At 38.8% G+C, this 23,989-nt stretch overlaps 1 protein-coding gene across 1 annotated transcript in view; it reads left to right on the top strand.

The window, feature by feature from the left end:
* The window catches only part of CTSC (cathepsin C), a gene marked incomplete at both ends in the record, with an annotated part of 41,900 nt that extends 18,395 nt beyond the window's left edge, over positions 1–23,505 (top strand). The window contains 5 exons of the mRNA XM_084236932.1: positions 6,510–6,676; positions 9,838–9,993; positions 14,192–14,307; positions 21,069–21,200; positions 23,003–23,505. Of these exons, the coding sequence (XP_084093058.1) occupies positions 6,510–6,676; positions 9,838–9,993; positions 14,192–14,307; positions 21,069–21,200; positions 23,003–23,505 (1,074 nt within the window). The remainder of the gene's footprint in view (positions 1–6,509; positions 6,677–9,837; positions 9,994–14,191; positions 14,308–21,068; positions 21,201–23,002) is intronic.
* Between the last annotated feature and the right edge of the window lie 484 nt (positions 23,506–23,989).

The following is a 23,989-nucleotide window of genomic DNA, read 5'->3' as shown; positions in this document are numbered from 1 at the left end:
TTGTGTTGTTTCCATTCTGAAATACAACTTATCAACTTATGAAAAATCAGTTGTGTTTACCATAGGTGGAGGTATTTTTGTACCATTGTTTCACTCTTGAAAGCTTCCTCTGCTGTTCATGTAAGAAAAACAGAAAAAAGAAAAGACTATCACGACCACCATGGGTTCAAAATATTTATATACACAAAATAAATGAAAACCCTTAGGAAAAAATAATGGCTACATTTTAAGCTTAATACTGTAGTCAAATTCAATTTTTAGTTTTTGTGTGTGTTTATGGTACCATTGCCAACAAAAATCTAGTTTCTATCCCCTGTCAGACAGCTGATGCCCTGAGCCCAATGTGCATTCTCCCCACCCTGTGCCTCTTTGCTAAACACCATTTAGTTTTTCTACAATTTGAGAGTTTGTTTTTGTTTTGGCAACTTCTTGTTGGCATTAATGTGAAAAATCACAGTAGCAGGAAAAATGACATCCCCAAGAGCATTCAAACCAAAAAAATATCGGGTGCACGTGCTGCTTACAAATTACATGTTGTGCTTACAACGTACTAAGTTCTTCAGTACTGGAATAACAAATACTGCTTTTCTGCTAAGCTGCTGAGGTCTTTCCCAGTAGTTGCATGCCCTTGCCTTACCTTACAGAAAGTAATTTCAGGCTTTTGAGAAACCCAAATTGTTTTGAATTGGGGAAACTAAAGAATACAAATACAAATTTTAAATGGAAAATAATTTTATCCATTTAATGTGCCAGAAATGGTACACAAGTGGATATTTTCCTTAGTATATTTTTTGAATTCTGACAACAAAAATAGTTATATTTGTTTATAATTATTTAGGATGCCTTAGAATATGTAAACATTTTATATAAATAAGTTATGGGTCAAAATTAAGATCTGTCTACCTAGTTTTAGGCATATTATTTTTTTAATAGATTTATTTTATTTATACAAGAACAGGAGGAGGATGAGAGGATTCACCAGAGACAGAGTGGGGAGCAGAACAGGCAGACTGACAAAATGCTGAGGGGAGCAGCAAGCGAGACAGGAGAGGTCTGCTGCGCCATGTGGGTTGCTCTGAGGCTGGCTGGGATCAAACTGGCACTACAGAGGCTACGAACAGCTTCACAGCGCTGCGCTCAACCGCCTGCGCCACCAGGGAGGCCCAGTTTTAGGTATATTAAATATGAAATCCACAGCTATAAGGGATGTGCAGTCAGGAAGGTTATGGTGTTTTGGGGAACTTCCAAGTCAACATAAATTTACAAACAGGGAAATTGAGGTGTGGAGAGAGAAGTGGACATTACTGAAGTAATGCGCTATCAGGACTTGGGTCTTTCTGAGATCCTGGCAGCACCACCACATATCTATCCATTAGAGACTTCGTATCTCTTCAATTTCTTGTGTTGTTGATACAGGACATTATATTTATTCTTCTTACCCTTCCAGAGTTCACTCATTTATTCCTTGAATAACAAATTGCTTCCTAATGCCGGTTACATAGTTACTGACATAAAAAATCCTGTTCTCACAGTGCTTATGATTTTGTAGAAAAACAAGCAAAAAAAAAAAAAACACTTAATAGATTGTTGTGAACATTAAGTGATTTTGTATATCTCAGATACAATCTCTGGGAAGTCCTTTATCATCATCCTGATTTTATAGAAGAGGACACTGGATGTACAGAGAGGATTGTATAGCTAGAAAGTGGCAGAACCTGATGCAACCTAGGCAATAAAGCCTGAATACCTCATCCTAAGTGGAAATTCCTTGCCAAAAATGGTAAAAAGACTGAAGTAGTCAAGGCAACAATGGCAAACAGACCAGAAGGGCTGCTAGGGAGTGTAGGCGGCCCTTAAAGGGCCTTGGGCAATAATTTGGACATGACTCCTAAGGTCCATTAAACTCCAATTTTCTTAAAAAAAAATTGATAAAGTATTGATACTTGTAACGTGTGAACCTCATTTGAATTTCCCATTAAATTTTGTGAGCTTCTTTTCTGTTATCCCAATGAGAAGAATAATGCTTATCTATTATCCAAGGAATCACTGTAAGGCTCAAATGACAGGTGGAAGGAAATCCTTTGCAAATTGAGTTTTCAGCTTTTGCTGCATGATTTCTAGTTATCTCCTTGCAGGGTTTTGGCAATTGACCTATATGTATATACAGCAGCAGGAGGGCACAGATCAGGACCTCTATGACCAAGCAGACAGGTAAAGGAGAGTCCTGGAGTCTTCAGTGGCTTTTTCAGTTTTTATTGGGATTTTACCAGGCACACGGCAGGCAAGGGTGCTGGGGGACTGGGATGCTGGCAGGCCTCCCAGCCCCCAGCAAGTCTTCACTCTATCTGGGCTCTCTGACATTTTCTCGTGGTCTTGTTCTCTCTCTTCTGTTTCTCTGTCTTCTGCTGGTTCCTTTTTCTGCTCTCCCTTCCCTTCTCTCTTCTCTTCTGGTGGTTCCGTTCCCCATGATGCTGCCCTTATAAACACAGTTTCAGCCCAGGTGAACCCACCTACACATGCCCATACCCCACTCCAGGTGCCCGCCATCAGGCATGCATTCAGGACTGCGGGGTCCATCATCCATCCTAATGGCGGGAGGTCAGAAAAGCCTGGTAATTACTTACCTTACAGTATACTTCTGTATTTCTTTGTTAGAAAAATTATATGAAGAAGTGATACATGGTATTGGAAGGAATTGGTTCTGGGAATCTAGGTTATAAAGAGATCCTTTAGGTGTTTTATTTTTGTCCTGACACCTTATTATTTCATGTTTTCTTGAGTCTCTAAGATATATAAGTAATCTGCAAAATGCTTTTAAAGCATGGAATGGTAATAAATGTTAAGGCTCTACAGCTCTGTAATACTGACCATGAAGACTGTAAAGTCCTTGAACAAATCTGAATGACGAAGGACTGCAGCAAAATCGGTCATGCTCTAAGGGTTTTCCCTCCACCAACCTCATCCCCAAATAACAAGTCACCCTTTTCAGGGGGGAAGTTCTTTGGGGTTAGCAATCAGGCATATAGCTATGACTCAGTTGTGCCTGTTAAGGCCCATTTTCTCTAACTTGAATACCTCTTACTCTTTTTGTATGTTGAGAAAGTTATTTCATCTGTGATCTAAATTTCTGCTTAGATGGGGAGATTTCTCAGCCTTTCTATGCATAGTTAGCTTGATGAACCACATGTTGTAATGATTATTTACATATTCATTTATTTCATTGAATTCTAAATGTCTCAAACTCTGACGCCACATCATTACATGTGTGCATGCATGCCTAGCACTTTATGTGATTCTTGGGAAATACTGTGTGAGCAACCAATAGTTGACAAATGTTTGAAAGAGCTATGTATAATACTAAATGCATTATGCAACTGATTTTTCAGAAGATACAGATATAATCCCTGGCAGATCAAACTTAGCAGCTTCTAACAACACTTGACCATCCAACATAGATGCCTTATTCTAGGACTTTTGGACTAGGATTCCATTCATAAGAAATAAGAATAGTTTTGGGCCTCCCTGGTGGCAGAAGGGGTTAAGCACCACACTATGAAGCTATCCTCAGCCTCTGCAGCACAAGTTCGATCCCCATCCAGGAAGGTGACCCACATGGCACAGCAGACCTCTCCTGTCTTGCCTGCTACTCCCCTTAGCAGTGTATTTCAGTCAGTCTGCCGGTTCTGTTCCCCACTCTGTCTCAGGTGAATCCTCTCACTTCCCATACCTCTGACCTCTACCCCAGTTCTTGTTATGCATAAATAAATAAATCTTTAAAAAAAGAGAAATAGGGCCTCCCCTGGTGGCACAGTGGTTGAGCGCTGGCTGGGCTGTGAAGCTGCCCGCGGCCTCTGCAGCACCTGTTCGATTCCCGGCCGCCAGCGAGGTTTCCCACATAGTGCACAGACCTCTCCTGCTGCGCCCGCTGCTCCCTTCAGCAGTGTATTTTGTCTGTCTGCCTGTTCTGTTCCCCACTCTGGCTCTGGTGAATTTTCTCACCCTCCCGCACTTCTGACTGTACCCAGTGCTTATAGAAATAAATAAATCTTAAAAAAAAAAAAGAAATAAGAATAGTTTTACAAGTATTTGATTTTATAAGATCTGTTTAGAAATTTCCATTTTGTAAATGATGAAAGAAATCCCACTCAGAGACCCACTCATTTTTCATTTCCATTTTAAGAAAAACATTACATAGAAAATTTACATATTCAACTAAAGTACTATTCTGATAATTTTTTCTCTTAATATAGTGTAGATTTTATTGTTCTATTAAGGGATCGGCACTTTTTTTTTTCACTGGGTGAGATGTAAGTGACTTTTGGGCTGTGCGAAGTGTGCAGCTACTACTCAGTTCTGCTCCTGCTGCAGAGAGTGTACACACAGTGGGCATGGCTGGCTGCTGAGTAGGCTGTGGGTATCAAGCAGGCAGTCTGCCCCAGCCTGTATTTTCTCACTTCTCTCCCATAGAACTCATATTTATCACTAAAAATGCTATATAATATTTCTGTGCATTATTAATTTACTTACATATTTTTATTTATTTTTAAGACTTATTTATTTTTTTATGCATACAAGAACTGGAGTGTAAGCCAGAGGTGCGTGGGGTGAGAAGATTCACCAGAGACAGAGTGGGGAACAGAGTAGGTGGATCTACTGAAATACACGGCTGAGGGGAGCAGCGGGTGAGGCAGGTCTGCTGCGCCATGTGGGTAGCTCCTTGGCCAACCAGTGATCTGACTTGTGCTGCAGTGGCTGGAGATAGCTTGATAGTGCTGTCTTTAACCCCTGCACCACCAGGGAGGCCCTAATTTACTTAAATAATTTTATACTTGAATGTTGAAGACATTCTTTTGTTATTCTTGTTTTCTTTTCTATTAAGCTGCAATGAGCATTTCCTACATTTATCACTTTTTCTTGTAGGTATATTTGAGGATTTTTAGGTAGTGGGGCATGGTGTCACCCCATTTGGCTGGCTAATAAGCATGTGACAGGGGAATAGAACTTAAGCAAGAGCCTGGTCAAGGCGTGCCAAAGAGAACACTAAGGGGTTTTATTCTTACTATATGATGTTATTCAATATTAGACTATTTTTGTTTTGTTTTGTTTTTAAGATTTTTTTTAAAGATTTATTTCTTTGTACAAGAACTGGGGTACAGTCAGAGGCACATGAAGGTGAGAGAATTCACCAGAGACACAGTTGGGAGCAGAACAGGCAGACAGACCAAATACACTGCTGAGGGGAGCAGCGGGAGAGACAGGAGAAGTCTGCAGTGCCATCTGGGTATCTCCCTGGCTGGCCAGGAATCAAACCCATGCTGCAGAGCTGTGGACAGCTTCACAGCATGGCACTCAACCCACTGAGCCACTGGGGAGGCCCAATATTAGACTGTTTTTGATATGTAGAAACAGTACTTCCTTTGATATGCAGAAACAATTCTTGCCTAAAAATGGGTTTTATTAAGTTTTCACACAATACACCCACTAACGTTGCAGCCTCATCATACCCACGGCCTTTACTCTCCAGTGTTCCTTGGGATTGGGGTTTAGCAGGGCCATGAGGAGTAACGAGCTGTGTCCATGCTGATGAAGATGGACTTTATGGTATCAGGAACCGCAAAATTACAAGCAAGGTGTACATCTGAGTAGCTCAGAGTAACTTAACGAATCCTGTGCTACAGACCTTAATGGGTGCTGATCCTGGCATTCAATCTAGCCTTTTTATTCTAAGGCCATATACTTTTAACTCTTACACCTAAACGTGACTTTTAATTCCAAGTGAGTCAGATGCAATAAGGTGATTTTATTTTCAGTGTAGTCCATCACACATCCTTCTAAACTTGGAGTCTACAAACTACAGGCCTGGTTTTGTAAATAAAATTTTATGAGAACACAGTCTGTTCATTTATTTATTCCATATGTAACTTTTACATTGCAGTGGCAGAGTTCAGTGGCTGTGACATAGACCTTATAGCCTGCAAGTCTTAAAATATTTAGTATATGGCCCTTAAAAAAGAAATGTGCTAACTCATTCACAAAGGCAAAGTGAACTTCTGGTGTAGATCTTCTCTGAGAAAAGTTTTGGCTCTGCCCCTTAATAGCTCTGCTACCTTAAGTAGTATTTAATCACCTTCTCTGAGCTGAGCTTCCACTTGCTCTCAGGTAAAATGGGCTTGAGCCTCCGCATAGCCCTATTGTGAGGATTAAATGAAGTAACTTTTGTAAACTGCCTAAGGATATACCAGTTCTAAAAATGTTGTTTCTTTCCTTGACTTTCATTTCCAGTTTTCTTTTTTAGTAACCAACAAGGCTAATCATAGAGAAGTTTATTCCTCTTCCTTTTCTAGAATAACTCTCAGAATATAACCTCTCAGGGTGAAGTTTATGTTTTGTCTGGCACAAACTACTCCCCAAGGTGAAGTGGAAAGGGGTACATTTATATATTCACTGTGAATGGGACTGATTATTGAACATAGAATGATTGACATTTTTTCCTTCTTATCTGATTGTAGTATAAACAAGAAGGCAGCGAGGTAAAGAGCTATTGCCACGAGACGATGCCTGGATGGGTGCATGACGTGCTGGGTCGGAACTGGGCTTGTTTCACCGGCAGGAAGGTGGGAGTTACCTCAGAGAATGTGAATGTGAACACAGCTCAGACTGAGACTCTTCAGGAAAAGTGAGTTGTCACTAGTGGAAATACATTTAGCTTCAGCTTATAATATGCATAAAGTATGTGTTTATGTTAATTCTCTGAGAATTTTATTTTGATTGTATAAAATTTATCTGGCATAGAAACATTAGCCATGTTATAAAATCCTATAAAGATATGTTGACTGACTGCTGGAATCAAAAGAAGAAAGCATTCTTTGAAAAAAACTCTGCAAATAATGGACCAATGAAGACTTTAAAGAAAATTTATAAATAGAACCACAGGATTGAATGAATAAAAAAAAGTGATTTTATGGCTGCCTTGTTACCACATGTTCCTATGTAACACTTGTAGAGACTTGCATTTATGTTGCAACAAGTACAAGCAGTGATCTTGGAACACAAATTTTAAACAAGGCAATATGTAATTGAAATTAAACTTAGTATTTATGTATTGTGTTAGTTTGCTTAGACTGCCATAACAAAGTACCACTGACTGTGTGATTTAACCTACAGAATTTTTTTTTCTCCTACTTCTGAAGGCTGAGCTCAAGGTATCAGCAAATTTGGTTTCTTCTGAGGCCTCTCTCCTCAGCTTTCACATGGTCCCTTTTTTCACCGTGTCCTTACATGGTCATTTCCCCAGCCTCATTCTTAATTTCCTTTTCCTTATCAGAACATCAGTCATCATCGGACTAGGACTCACCTACCTGAACCCATTTTACCTTACTCTCCCCATTTAAAGGCCCTGTCTCCAAATCTAGTCACTTTTTGAGGTAGTGGAGGTTAGAACTCGAACCTTTGAATTTTGGGAGGACTCAGTACAGCTTTATAACCTTCAGTTAGTTTTTGTTTAGTTAAGTTCACATGGAATAACTGGTCCACACAAACAAGAGATTTCAGACTATTAATTTTGGAGGGAAAAGATAAACATTGGTAGCACTTCTGCCTGTTTTATTTAATTGTGAAATCCACAAAAGTGCATAATGAACAAATAATTCAAAGCCAGGTCACAGTGGCCATGAACAACTCTACAGCAGACTGATGGGGGAATCATGTTTCAAGAGGATAAATGCTAACCAAAACTAGGCTAATTCATCCCTTCCATTTTGAATTTAACTTTCAAATTACTTTTCTTGGATTGATCCTTAAGCAACACATTTTCTATTAAGCCATTCATTCCCGTTGCACTCTGTCCTTTCCTATATATTATGTACTATTGTACTATTTTTGATATTTCAAACTTTGCCTCATTTAATGAAGAATCTACTAACTGGGGTGCTCAGAAACCATGTTGCCTAAACTGTAAAGTGTTTAGGACTAAATCACCTTCAAGGTCTCTTTCCATCTTAGTAACCTATTCTCCATGGTAAGACGCATTATTTTTGATCTTCTTGGATCCAAACCTACCTTGTCATCACTAATACATACATCAGTACATGATGTTTCACCAGATCTTACAACAATGGAAATAAGTAGGGCAAGAAACTGCTTCTCAAATACTCACAGTCAATGAAACAGTGACTCTTTCTAGAAAAACATATTTCAAGATCAACATTTACAATTCAAGGTTTAGCCTTGTGCCTATTGAACAGTTAAATAACTGCAAATTGTTTTTATTGTTGTAAAAGGAATGTCAAAAATATGATACAGATTTATCAAAATACTCTCACTTTCCCAAACATCTAAATTAAAAAAGAAAGCGAATTATACCTATTATGCTACTCAGGTTTGGTATATCTTGCTTTGTATAATTGAATGTTAACAGGAGTCCAGGTTAGAGATTCAGACATCAGCAACAGCATCTTTTTTAGACTTTTTAAAAAATCTTTTTGGAGGAAATAACATGGTGAGTTCAATATTTCCTTGCACTGGCATATAGGTGTGATGCAGGTTTGAATTAAATGAGTTATCAACTCCTTCAATTTTTTGCTTTGTAAAGATGTTCTTTGTGTGTTAGGTTTATTGACATATGCATAATCTAAGCAACTGACATCATAGAAACCAGTGATTTTCAAATTTTAATGTATGGTGAATCACTTGGGAATCTTGTTAAAATGCAGTTTCTGGGGCCTCCCCGGTGGCACAGTGGTTGAGCGCTGGGTTGCAGAGGCTGCCCGCGGCCTCTGCAGCACCGGTTCGATCCCTGGCTGCTCCCCGGCCACCGGAGGAGGGTCCCACATGGCACGCAGACCTCTTCTGCCGCCCGCTGCTCCCCTCAGCAGTGTGCTTCGGTCCTTCTGCCTGCTCTGCTCCCTGCTCTGGCTCTGGTGAGTTCTCTCTCCCTCCCGCGCTTCTGACTGTACCCAGTGCTTGCAAAGATGGATAAATAAATAAACAAACAAACAAACAAATAAATAAATAAATAATGCAGTTTCTGATTCAGGTAATCTAATTGGGGTCATTCGAGTCCATATTTCCAACAAGATTCTATGTGTGCTGCTGATACTGATTCAAGAACCATATTTTGTATAACCAGGGTATAAACAAAAAGTCCATATGGAATAATTATTTTTGCATAATGTAGTTATGAAGTTATCCATATGTAGTATATTATATAGTACTTCATCATAGTTATAAAACTTGCCACATTATATTTACATTGTGTACAGTTTCTGCTACCCTCGTTTATTTTCATTACAAAATTTTAAAGGTATATCTAGAAATGATAGGGGTTTGTGGGAAGGTGGTGGTCTGATGCCATTACTCAGATATAATCATGGTTGTTATTTTAAAAATGTACTAATCATCTAAGTACATAAATACATATATATTTACAAAAATTGGTTAATCTTGTGTAAACTTATTTGAAGTCTTGGATTTTTACTTAATATAGTGTGAACATGCTTCCATATGGCTAAATAACTTAGACATTTTCATTGAATATGCAATATAGTATAGGAAATACCATTATTTATTTAGATAAATCTTTTCTTAGAACATTATTTAACTTGCTTATAATCTATGGCTGCTATAAAAGTTGTTTCATTGAATGTTTTTATACATAACTCTTAGTAAACATAAACTAATATTTTCATAGGAGACAATCTCATTCTAAGCTACTGATATATTTGCTTCCCTGAGAGATTATACCACTTTCCATTTAGGCCCAGATTATAAACCACCTATTTTAATGGGGCCTATTTACATCAGTAGAGTCTATCTGTAACTCTCTTACTTTTGTAACAGGTATTCTAACAGGCTCTATAAATACAACCACGATTTTGTGAACGCCATTAACACTATTCAGAAGTCTTGGACTGCAGCCCCATACATGGAATATGAGACTCTTACCCTGAGAGAGATGATTAGGAGAGGTGGTGGCCACTACCGAAGAATCCCAAGGTAATAAAGCATGTTTCTTTATTGCTGTTAGAGATATTGTGTTCAGGGCCCTTTGTTCTTCCTTCCAGTTGGCTCTTCCTAGATCACACACCATTTTGTTGGTCATCCCAAATTAAACTTCTTATATTATCTTTTTTTTTTTTTTTTGTCCATTCCCCAGTTCTGCTTATACATATTTCTAATGCTTTCCCAGTCCAATGTATGGGTTTTACTTTCACAGTGTCTGTCATTACACCCTTTTCCATTTTCTACTCACTGGCTTAGGATTTTGTCATCATGCATCAGCCTCCACCCTCCTGTCTCTTTGGCTTCTTTTATCCTTGTCCACATTCTTGGTAATTCTATGAAATACTGTCTGCTTTGTTGTCCTCTACTCAGCTTTGTGTTACTACCTCCTGTCTAATGTCTGATAAATAAATGTGTGTGGTAACCAAAACCAACTAATGTGACCGTATCTGCAACCTTGACCTGCTGTCAAACAATATGACACAAAATTACTAAACACTCTTCTTTCATCTTGCCTCCATTTATGCCACATTCTTTGCCTCAACTCGGCCTCATTTTGCCTATAATAACTGTCAAATTTGCTGCCTATAAATATCTCAAAATCCTCTCTCTATTTTAAAGTCCAACAAAAAAAATATTCCTTATTTATCAACTTACCACTGTTACCCTAAACCAGGAGTGGCATTTCCCATCTTTAACTTTTATACCTTTTGGATTATTTCTTCTTTTGGGAAATTATTCATAATATTTTGAATTTATATGGTCAGGGATTTGGTATTTTTTATTCCCTCACAACTGTAGCAAGATCTATCAATGTATATAGTCCTTTAACAGTTGTTAAATGACTAAGGACATTCTTAGGTTACCATACCTAGCTTTAAGAGTACTTGCTATAACTGAAGGTTATTTTTACTGGAAACTGACCTTTGGGGGTCAATAAGTTGTATAGGGAGGTTATTTCCCATAGTACATGGAAATATTTTTCAATTTTCAAAGAATACAGTGATAATTTCCTTAATATATGAGTCTTTTTTCAAATTCTGTTGTTTGATTAGGTCACTAATCACATAATTTTTTTTCATATTCAGACTAATAATCCTAATGCTCGAATGTTATTCACCTTTAAAACTATATTGAGATTTTCCTATCTAACCGATAATATTCTCCCATGATAATGCCCCTTTATTGGAAAAAAAAGGAAAAACAAAACCTTTGTATAATATTTGTCAAAGCATATGCTAAAGAATTTCCAGTCCTGGGCCTCCCCTGGTGGTGCAGCGGTTGAGCGCTGGGTTGCAAAGCTGCCCGCAGCCTCTGCAGCGCCCGTTTGATCTCCGGCTGCCAGGTGAGGGTCCCACATGGCGCGCAGACCTCTCCTGCCTCCCACTGCTCCTCTCAGCAGTGTACTTCATCAGTCTGCCTGCTCTGCTCTTTCCTCTGGCTCTGGTGAATTCTCTCACCCTCCCGCGCTTCTGATTGTACCCAGTGCTTGTATAAATAAATAAATAAATAAATAAATAAATAAATCTTAAAAAAAAAAAAGAGAGAATTTCTAGTCCATGAAATGTGCTAACCAGTCAAAACTAGGAAAAAGAGGACAGAATATTCCCTTCTTGGACTCACTAAAGTGAAGGAAACGCGGGCCTCCCTGGTGGCCTAGAGGTTAAGTCTCAGCATTGTTACCTCTAAGGCCTGAGTTCAATCCCCAGCCGGGGAGCTAATCAATGTGCACAGCAAACCCCTCTTGTCTCCCCTGCTGCTCTCTTCAGCAGTGTATTTAGTTCATCCACCTGTTCTACTCCCCACTCTGTCTGTGGTGAATCCTCTCACCACCCCCCCCCCCACACACACACAATTCTGGCCTATACGCAAGTTCTTCTTTGCAAAAATAAATAAAATAAAAAAACATGAAGGGTGAAGGAACCTTATTGTGTCTATGAGATAGGGAGTTGAGACTCTGTTCAGCAAAACACCCTAAGGACCAGGCATAGACGGTGTTGTCAACTTTGAGTTCAGGGAGACTGGCGCTCTTGCTCGAAAGATTTGAGCTCAGCTATAACTGCTTTGTCATGTATCATGTGCCATGTACCCAGGGGACTCTTTTGTGCTTGCAATTTTTTCTCCCCCATTCAACACCTTTGTCTTAGAGTAGGAATAGCTTTAGGAAGAGCTGCTTTTAAGGCTAAGGCTCCATGAGCGGTTGAAGATGAGATGGGATTAACTGAAATGGGTGCTATTGAAGCAGAACTGTGGTCTGGTTGCCTGATTTTCAGGAGCATTTTTCTTTTGTTAGCATCCAGTGATGTAACAGAAACTCTGAGACTCTTAACCTGAGATTTAGGAAGTCTGAAACCGCTGGCATTTTAGATAAAATTTCTTTATGGGCATCTCTCTGAGTCAAGACCTTTCACCAAATTCTGAAAAAATTATAGACCCAAATAATTAGTGGCCACTCCCAAATTCCTCTTTCACTCTCATTTTTATGCCCTTGAGCTTTCCTTGTCCTCCTGTTTTGTGTGTCTGTGACCATCAATGAGAAAAGGCTCTGCATTAAGAATGGTAGAAAGGTAGAAGTTAATATTTGGTGCCTTGCTTTGTGCCAACGATTTAAATGTACATCAGCATCCTAGTTAGTCCTGTTAATGACAGGGAGGAGGACGATGGTAGTTATCATCATAGTAGCTGCCATTTATTGAGGGCTTATCAGCAGCAGCTACTGTTATAAACACTTTTTGATCACTGCATTGACTTTTCATAACAATCCTTGGAGTGGGGATATGATTATATCCATTTTAATAGAAGTCAATTATAGTTTGTGATGTTAAGTTCTTTGAAGACTGTCACACAACTAGTAAATGGTAGAGTCATGTGTAACAAATGAGTACAATATGACTCTGAGATAGCTTCCCTGAAATTACATAAAGCTGCTAAACTTCACCTTTTTTCATTTTTATTTTTTTTAAATGTTTATTTATTTATGCATAAAAGAGCTGGGTATAGGCCAGAGGAGTGGTGGGGTGAGAGGATTCACCAGATCCACTGAAATACACTGCTGAGGGGAGCAGCAGGTGAGACAGGAGATGTCCACTGCGCCATGTGGGTAGCTCCCTGCTTGGAGATTGAACTCATGCTGGCTGCAGTGGTTGCGGATTGCTTCATAGGTTGCGTCTTAACCCCTTGCACCACTAGGGAGGCTCAAACTTCACCTTTTTTAATATCTCATATTACTTCTATTCCTAGGTATTTATAGAATATTAGTTTATGTGCATTGATTGAGTCTTTGGACTTCTTGATGTGAAATCCCAGAAACTGTTTATTTCCTTCCCAAGTTTTTATGCACAAATACCAGAAGAAATATCCAAGGCTTGTTTTTGGCTTATTCCTTCCTTATAAAGTTTTCTGTGGGGCACAACTTTTTATCTGTCTTGGTTATTTCATGGGCATTAACCAAGCCATATGTCTTATAACATTACTGTAAATTCTATGTATCTATTACGTTAATTTCTGTATGTTTCATGTCTCTGAATGTTATCTTCCATATGTTCTACAAACCCCTCATGTTCACCCGTATCACATAGAACTGGTAGTAAAATCCCTAGCTTAAGTAATGTTTTAATGAAAAATTAATAGTTTCTATGGAATATGTTATATATTTACATATTTTGGGATCATAATTACTATTCATGTGTGATTTTTTTTCTTCTGCTATTACATCTCAGTTCCATTGTGTCCTGGCATAACCTAGATCATCTTACCACCTCCCCATCATCACCATCATCTTCTGAGTCACATGTTAGTAATTCCTCTATTTTCTGTGTCCTTTTCAGATCATCTTCAACTTACCATGTCTTCTTTCTTTGTCAGATTCTGTCAAAATTAAGAGAATACAGCTAAAAATAACTTTGCAGTATGCACTAGAAAACAGTGTCATTTCACAGGGAAAGATTATTAGATCCTGAACAAGAAGTGGATAATGAAAGCCATTTATGCAACCAATTGTGTAATTGACATACTGTATAATATTTGACACGTTATTGTGTAATAGACTCACTGAAATACCAGCGGGACAAGTGTTCTTTTGCCCGAATCTGGATCCTAGCCATCCAGGTGTTTGAAATTGCAGATTAGAGGTTACAAAATCATTCTCAAAGGAATGACTTTATGTGATGATAAATGTATATTTCTATCCTAGACCCAAACCTGCACCACTAACTGCTGAAATCCGGGAAAAGAGCTTACGTTTGCCAGTGTCTTGGGACTGGAGAAATGTTCATGGTACCAATTTTGTTAGCCCTGTTCGAAACCAAGGTAAAAAAAAAAAATTGAGTTTTAATTAATTTATACCGAACTATTTATTGAACATGACTGTGTGCCAATCTTTGGGGTAGTTTCTGGGGATATAGAGATGAAACGGGGATGATGCAATTTAGAAAAGAAATGGAAAACAATTCTACCATGTGACCCAGAAATCCCAAGGTATCTTAACTCGAGACTGCAAAAACACCTATTTGAAGGGATATGTGCACTCCTATGTTCATTGAAGCACTATTTAGATTAGCTAAGTTATGGAGAAACCTAAGTGCCAAGGACAGACGAGTGTTTCAGACATATTTGGAATTATATACAATGGACTACTAGTTAGTTATATAAAAAAAAGGTGAACACTGACCATTTGAGACAACTTGGATGGGACTAGAGGGCATAAAGCTAAGTGCAGTAAGTCAGAAGGAGAAAGACAAATACTAGATGGTTTCATTTATATGTAGAATATTGAGAAACAAAACAAAAGGGCCCCACAGAACCAAACCAGTAGCAAACTGCAAAACAGAGGCAACCAGAAGGGGAGGATGTCGGGGTGGGAGTAGGTGAACCGGGGCCCCCGTGGAGCATGGCGGAGGATTCCTGGGGCTTGGTGGTGGGCATGATGTGAAAACATGCATTTGTGGTGGTTATAACCCATAGCCCCTAAAACAAATACAATGATATAAACCAACTTTAACTTCAATAAACATATTTGGAGGGGAAGAAAAGGAAATAGAAACTATATGGCCCAAGAATTCTTTCCTTTGTTTCCATGGTAGTTTTTGGTAATGGATGTTGGTAATCTGCGTCAGTACTTGGTGATCCCTGCACTGAGTGCAGCATTTCATCAGTAACTTTCTCAATACCTGCTTCAGGTAACTGGTGGAATTGTCAATGAAAGTTGATATATTTGTTTGCAAGTAGAAAAAAAAGAATTGCACTTAATTAAAATTGGCCTTTCTCTGTATGTGGTTTGCTGAAATTCTTTGCTGTTGTCTGTCCTCCCACCACCTCCACCTTCATTTGGCCTTTTTTTAATTACTTGCTTAATTACTATAAGAATCCAATAAGTGAATATTTCAAATCCATGGTAAATTTTTGTTCCACATAAGGGCCTTTCCATTCATTTTAACTTAGAATGTGATATTCTATGTTAATATTAACTTAGGTTACTGAATTGAGCCTGGGGACAGAGTCCAGGTTTCCCAAGTGTATCACTAGAATTCTTTTTACCAGTTATTTTCAGAGATTTGATATAGTAAGAGATTTAAATAACTCATGTAATTGTACTCAATAGCAAATCATCTTGGTATACTAAATTTTAGCCAACAATGATTTGGAGAATAATTTATGCACTACTTAGGTTTATTACTTCTAAGGTCATTTTTCAAGATAATTATAGGATAATTGTGTCCCATAAAATAGCTGTAATATTGGCTGTTTGGAAACATTTTGATCAGTACCTTCTGAGGGAATATAAGGCAATAGCATCCAAAGATACATTGTTCTTTTTTTTTTTAAATTCCATGATAATTAGCCTCTCTCACTTCTCAGCCTTACCAAACCTTTAATCCTTTAATCCTTAATCCCATCACTGAATTCTTACAGACGTGCCAATGTACAGAGCTGGAGGGGTTCTTACAGCGGTCAGTCCGCAAGGTGCCTGTCTGCCATCTGAACCTGAAAGTCTCTTCTCTTTCTTCTCCGTTGTTCATTTGCACTGGTTATTCTGGGACCCTTAGGCTCTATGCAAAGTGTGTGTCCCAAAATTCTTCCATACCTTTTCCTTCCTGGGAAGGGTATCTTTGCAAAGCTTGTTTAGAAATGAGAAAAGTTTGAATATCATTGAATGGGAAATGAATGGAAAATGAAATTAAAAGGTTATTGTTAAGAGATTGAAATTTACTATATTATCTATAATATAGTAATATAGTATATTATAGTATATTACTATATCTATAATATAGTAATATACTATATTACTATATTATTTACTATATTATCAAACATATTTTCTATGATTATTTGAGAGGAGTAAGTAGATAATCCCTGTCAAAAGTTGATTAGTGAGGGCATGGGACACGATTGCTTCTGCCATTTTGTAAAGTGTTGTAGAACATTTAACAAGTGTTTGGAATTTTTTTTAATTTTTTAATTTATTTATATTTTTATTACTGAGTAATAGTCCATCGTGTATATATACCACATCTTCTTGATCCATTCATCTCTTTTTGGGCATTTGAGTTATTTCCAGATTTTTTTTTAAAGATTTATTTATTCATGCATATAAGAACCAGGGTACAGGCCAGATGTATGGGAGGGTGAGAGGATTCACCAGAGATGGAGCGGGGAGCAGAACAGGCAGACTTACTGAAACACACTGCTGAGGGGAGCAATAGGCAAGACAGGAGAGGTCTGCCGTGCCATGTGGGTATCTTGCCGGCTGGCCGGGATCAAACCCACAATGCAGAGTCTGTGGAAAGCTTCACAGCACTGAGCAAAACTGCTTGTGCCACCAGGAGAGGCCCCTGGATTTTTTTTTAAATGACTAAGAATATAAACATTAATGTGACATAGTTCTTGCCCTAGAGACACACAGCTAGCAAGACCTGCAAGAAAAACATTAAAATATTCCTTTAGTAAAACTGAAGTTTTTAAAATTAATTGGGAGCATAGGAAAAGGTCAAAAGAAAAATTTACTTCTATTCACTTTCCAAAGGTATGATTGACAGGTGATAAGAGCAATTCAGGAGAAGGAAATTAGACTTTCTTAAAGCCTAATTCTTTGACACTGATTTTATTGTAGTTTAGTAAAAGCTGTCATTGTCTCCATGTTTAATATTCTTTTGTGTTATATGCTTTGTACAGTCATGGACAATTTAACCACAGGGGACTTCACATTGATCCCTCATCTGTATATCTTGTCAGGTACTTAAGAAAATAATGTACTTGGAGGTTCCTCTTTTGACTTCCTTTTGGTTTTCTGAACTTTAGATTGGGAATTTTTTTTCCCTTCCTGCTAACTGACCTACTTGGAAATTTTAAGAACATCAACATTGTACATAATCCAGAATTCAGAATTAGCCACAGTTAAAGGGAATTCACAACTTTTTTCTGTTCAGACACCAAAACATGAATAATGAAAAAAGAAATATTGGAAGGACAAATTAGGTTTTGTCTTTATACGTGATAAAAACAGCTTTAAGCACCAGGCTTAGAGGTGGATTTACTTTGAAGTGTGAGCAAAGATATGAAATTGGAAGACATAGACTTTCCTAGTTATTCTCCTAGCTATGCTTCTTTATATATTATTGTCTCTCAAGAGAGAAGGAGAATTTTTCTCAGGATCACATTAATGAGGAAATGCAGAATATTTTTCTAATGTTCACAATCTAGTTCACCGAAGTCTTATTCTAAATTTTGTTCTCGGCATTACTGCTAGAAGCCAGAGACTTTCACTCCACCCAATTTATCTTACACACAAGATAAAAAAAAAAAAATGCCAAAAGAGTCAAGAGACTTTCTCAAGGTTGACAACTGTGCCAAGCAAGAGGGAGAGGGGAAAGAAAAGAATTCTGACTTCTTCCTTCCTAGTTCTGCGTGTTTTCCACTTTTGGAAGATGCAGCTGAATGAGTTTAGCCTTGTGAAAACCACAGTATCTGTCTGAGTTTGTGGAAATTAAATTTCTGCAGAGCTCCTGTGAGTCTAGAACCCCTTCTTGGTCTTTATTGTCTTGTAGTCTTAAGTGACCATGGTTTTTCAAAGATCTGGACTTTGGCCTTGCCTTTTTAAAATAGGCATTAAGGGCCTCCCCGGTGGCACAGCGGGTTGAGTGCCACGCTGTGAATCTGTCCGCAGCCTCTGCAGCGCGGGTTTTATTTGTGACCGGCCAGGGAGAAACCCACATGGTGCAGCAGACCTCTCCTGTCTCGCCCTCTGCTCCCCTCAGCAGTGTATTTCAGTCAGTCTGCCTGTTCTGCTCCCCTGTCTGCCTCTGGTGAATTCTCTTACCCTCCGTGCCTCTGACCTGTACCCAGGTTCTTGTATAAACAAATAAAATCTTTAAAAAAATAAATAAATAGGCATTAATTATGTTGGCAAGTGACACATGCTTGTGAGAAGTTGGGGACTTGAGAAAGTCTGTCTCCTTTCCTCATTCTCATAATTTCTTTTACAAAACACATTCCAACCCTTGTACACATGGCCCTTCCCACAGTGCTGGTGGCCAAAATAGAATTGTTCTCGGATTCTCTTGGGATATGTTGTTTATTGTAAGGCCCTGGGTATCATGACAGGAGCACTGCCTTTTGACTATTTACCATGGCTTTTTGAGTTCTTTGGCATTCTATCATTTAAAAGAGGGGGTCCTAAGGTTAAAATTATTTGGATGGTTTTGAAAACAAAATGTCCCAGTTAATTTTGGTCTCTGTAGTAGCTACTTGGCAGGGGTAGAAAATCTGAAGTTTCTTCAAAGTAGATGCAGACCTATGAAGTAAGAGGATACTGTCATACATTAGGGGCCACTGAGGCACAGCCTCTGCCTTCTATCAGCCCCTGCCTTGAACAGGACACTGCTTCTTGTCAAATACAGTACACACGTTATCAAGTGAGTAGGTTGTACACTCGATGAATTCCAAGGCTCCCTTCTAAGTGTTGCTCTTCTTGTTTTTATTACCCCTGCTAACATTCTTTCACCCCTTTGTCATTTTCTCCCTCCTCTCTCTCTTTACCTCAGGAGCTTCACTTTGTTTATTAGTGTGCTCTAGTTTTTCTAAGTATCTTGTTTGGTCGAATCATTCACTGTGTAAATGTCTAATATTTGTCTTTGCCGCTGTCATTCTGGCTTGATTTACTATACATAATTCCTTTCACCTTCCATTTTGCTGTAATTGGAGACATTTTGTCTTTCCTTATGTTTGAGTAGTATTCCTTTGTGTGAATTTTGTGTGAATATACCAAGTTTTCTTTCTCCAATCCTCTATCAGTGGGCACATAAGTGAGTTTTTTCTTTTCTTTATCATTTAGGTGATCTCTCAGTAGCAAAAACAATATATGATTTGGAGAAATCTGAGATGTTTAAGGGGAGAATTGTGTAGAATATCAGAAATAGTATCAGTTGAGAGGCAGCAGGACTTTAATAGGCCATAGGTTCGGGTCCTGGCGGTATTGTTGCACAACTTAGAGAAGACTGGTGTTTAGATCTAAGATTCGGCCTCCATTGTAACTTAGAAGTTTGGCTGTTTCCATTGAAATCACTTTCTTTCTTGGATGTACATACATATCCGCTTCTTTAACTTGATTCTTCTTTCTACAAACGTGCACTTGAGTTCCTTCATTGCATAAGACACCAGATTTAAAAAAAAAAAAAAACGTGAACACTTTAGGAAATTCAGTTTATTCTGAAGAAAACAGTGTAAGAAATTCAGATAGACTTGAGAATGGTACAAACTGACCCAAGAGGATCCTGAAGCCTCCTTGCATTGAGGACTTGAATCCACAGTTCCCCAAAGTAGGGCAATAGGGTGCCCTTGATAAGAGTTTAAATGCATAATGTTCTTTTGAATGATTTTCTCTCTATGGAAGGCAGTTACTAACTTACTAAATTCATATTTATTAATGAGAACAAAAGCAGGGTTTGCTTTATGAGGAATGAGTTTTTTAATTGTATTGTCTGCTCATAAATATTATTTTCTATACATAAGGGATGCTTACCATTCAAATAACTTTGAAACTAATATATTAGTAAACTGAAGACCATATTAATTTTGTGTAACTTCATTTAATACCAATATCTTGAATTTGTCATAAGCATATCTCCATATAGAATTTGTATCAGTGGCGGAGTTGAGAGAGTCTAAATAATAATACAGATAAAAATTATGTTCTTATCTTTCTAGAATTGTAACAGTTCAAAGTCCCGGTTTCGTTGCACACAATCTTACACACACTTCTCTGTACTTTTTATGAATACATTTTGAAGAGAAAATATTGTTCAGATTATATCATAATATAACATTTTCCATCTCTTGAGATAACAAATAAATGTCTAGCATATAGTTCCTAAGTAAATTTATGTTGTTCTTGCTAAGAGCATCCAGGTATTTAAAAAATCTGTTCAGGGCCTCCCCTGGTTGCACAGCGGTTGAGCACTGGGCTGCGAAGCTGCCCGCAGCCTCTGCAGCACTGGTTTGATCCCCGGCCGCTGGCGAGGATCCCACATGGCGCGCAGACCTCGCCTGCCACCCGCTGCTCCCCTCAGCAGTGTACTTCGTCAGTCTGCCTGTTCTGTTCCCCGCTCTGGCATAAATAAATAGATAGATAGATAGATAGACAGATAGATAGATAGATAAATACACTGCCTTAAAAAAAAAAGTCCAGTTCATAATGTGTCCCTCCAGAATTTTCACTCAGTCTGCTGATTCAAAATGTTGCAGACAAAAAATCATTCTCCAGTGTCAAGAATGTTGTCAAGTGTTTTGCAGAAGTTATGAGTTTTCCTCTTTTTTTTTTTTTTTGTTTTTCTCCTCTAAAATATTCTCAAGGAAAGCCCCACATAGCATGTTTGTCTTTTGACGATTTCCTGTAAGGTCGATAGTGTTTGTTGACTGAATTATCTGTGTTGTGCTGATCCTTATGAACAGCAGCCACACTTACTATATGTCAGTGTATCTGAGTCAAGTAGGATAGTCTAAGATTTATTTTGTGTGTGTGTGCATGAGTGCTTCTAAGTTCTTTTGGGTTATGTAATTTTCTTTTTGGTTACCAGAATCTTGTGGAAGCTGCTACTCCTTCGCTTCTATGGGTATGCTGGAAGCAAGAATCCGAATCCTAACCAACAATTCTCAGACCCCAATCTTAAGTCCTCAGGAGGTTGTGTCTTGCAGCCAGTATGCGCAAGGTGAGTGTTATATTTCAGGTACTATTTGCCTCAGCATAGTTGGCCTTTGTTAGCAGAGACAAAAGGATATGTAGTAGAGAGAGGGCTATACTTGCAGTCACAAAACCTGGGTGAATTTCTGACCCTATCACTTATGACTGGATGCTTTCTCATGGCACTCACTGTATCACCCAATTGTAAGTCTGTAGTTGCTATATACAGATTGAGCACTGGCTCTTAGGTGCCTCTTTACAGACTCAAAACCCTGACAAGTACAGACCTTATCCTTCTTGATAGACAGACCATACATGCAGATGCTCTACAATGTTTTGAAGGTCACAGAGCTTCAAAGTATTCTAGTTTCAGTTCCAGGTAAGGTCTCACTCCAAACCTATTCTTATAAAAACCATACTAATGTCTCCAGGAATTTTTTTTTTTAATTTCTGTACTTAGGCCTTTAGAACAGGGCATATAATATATGCTGAAAGTCCAGCTGTAGTTGATTCAGCGAGAAAGTCCCTTTAAAAAAATATATTTATTTATTCATGCATACAAGAACCAGAGTACAGGCCAGATGCGTGGGAGGGTAAGAGGATTCACCAGAGACAGAGCAGGGAACAGAACAGGCAGACTGACTGAAATACACTGCTGAGGGGAGCAGCGGGCGCAACAGGAGAGGTTTGCTGCACCATGTGGGATTCTCCCTGGCCGGCCAGGATCTAACCCGTGCTGCAGAGGCAGCGGACAGCTTCACAGTGCGGTGCTCAGCCGCCTGTACCGCCAGGGGAGGCCCAGAAATTCCCATTTTGAAGTTTTTTCCTGATAAGCCCAGATTTGGCCACTAGAATTTCTTGGCTTATCAGTGAAAGTGCTGGGAAAGATTATTGGTCTGTGAGCTAATTATTCTTTCTGAAATTCTTACTAAGCAGTGAAATTGTGACTACTAGCCCAGGAAATATACCAAGACAGTTGATACCCTCATGAAGTCTACAGTTAAGTGAGGAGAATAGAAATTAATTATAAGAGTAGTGAAGAGAGAGGGGCCTCCCTGGTGGCCTCCACATTAAGTCTCAGCGCCATCACTGCTACAGCCTGAGTTTGATTCCCAGGCAGGGAGCTGCCCTACATGGCGCAGCAGACATCTCCTGTCTCTCTGCTGCTCCCTTCAGCAGTGGATTTCAGTGGATCCACCTGTTCTGCTTCCCACTCTGTCTCTGGTGAATCCTCTCATCCTGTCCCAAACCCATGGCCTATACTCCAGTTTGTCTATGCAAAAATATATAAAAGTCTTTAAAAAAGAGTAGTTAAGAGTAAGTTTATGTGTATAATAGGGCTTGTGCTTTCAGGGGGGAGGCCCTGGCAGGAGGCGGTCAGCACTTCCATAGGAAGAGGCACAGTGAGCTGTCTGGCTACTTAGTAATGGCAATCATAGGGAACTTGTATTGTTTTTATATAAAGTAACTAATTTGATTCTATAAGGAAAATTACTGTTGGATATCTATATTTGATAGATATGTGAATAGAAGCACAGAAAATTTAAATTTTTCACAAAGTTTTGGATTTCAACCTACACAGTGAGGTATTCAAGCCTCCCCAGTTAGCTTTCCACATCAGGGGCGACATAAAGATCTGTTAAATAGATGGTAATGAGAGACTGGTTAGCTTAGAGGCAAAGAGCTGGATGAATGAAGTAGCACTGAAGCTAAGAACAGCTTCTGGGGGTAACATAGAGAATTAATGGAGTAGAAAAAATACGAAATGAGACAATTTCTCCTGTGCCCCTTTGTAATAGTGAATGATAACTGCGTGATATTTGTCCTCAGGCTGTGAAGGTGGCTTCCCATACCTCATCGCAGGGAAATATGCCCAAGATTTTGGGCTGGTGGAGGAGTCCTGCTTCCCCTACACAGGCACTGATTCACCATGCACACCGAGGGAAGACTGCATCAGATATTACTCCTCCGAGTACCACTATGTGGGGGATTTCTATGGGGGCTGCAATGAACAGCTGATGAAGCTTGAGCTGGTCCATCATGGGCCCTTTGCAGTAGCTTTTGAAGTCTATGATGACTTCCTCCACTACCGCAAGGGAATCTACCACCACACTGGACTGAGAGACCCTTTCAATCCCTTTGAGCTAACAAATCATGCTGTCCTGCTGGTGGGCTATGGCACTGATGAAGCCTCTGGGCTGGACTACTGGACTGTTAAAAACAGCTGGGGCACCAGCTGGGGTGAGGGTGGTTTCTTCCGGATCCGCAGAGGAACTGATGAGTGTGCAATTGAGAGCATAGGGATGGCAGCCACGCCAATTCCTAAATTATAGTGTGTATCTGTAATACCTTTGTACTGACAGCCATCAGTCATGAAAAGGGATTGATTTATTCACAGATTTGAGACTTCTACAGCAGCAATTTCAGAAGATTATGCACAGATTCCTATGAAGATTTTTGCCTTAAAATTAAAACTGCCTTTCATTTAAATATACCTTCCCATCAACCACTGGCCTACTTTTTCTAAGTAGTCAGGTAAAGTTTTTACAGATGATGGTGAGGGTGAGCAACACAGGAATGGATTTTGCTAATTTGTAATTCAAACAGATGCTATATTTTTAAAATGTATCTGAAAACACAGACTTAATTTTGAATTGTATAAATCACAAACTATGATGATTAAATTTTTTTAAAGTTTTTAATAAATGTTTAGATGATATGTATTTAAAAACTTTTTTATTAAATTTGTCAGTTGTGTAAAGGTCTATTTTATTTTAGGGTTACATTGTTACTTCTCCATATGTGCAATACATGCTC

The sequence above is a fragment of the Talpa europaea genome, assembly GCF_964194135.1.
Source record: "Talpa europaea genome assembly, chromosome: 1".
Lineage (NCBI taxonomy): Eukaryota > Metazoa > Chordata > Mammalia > Eulipotyphla > Talpidae > Talpa > Talpa europaea.
This window is presented reverse-complemented; position numbering and strand designations above follow the sequence as displayed.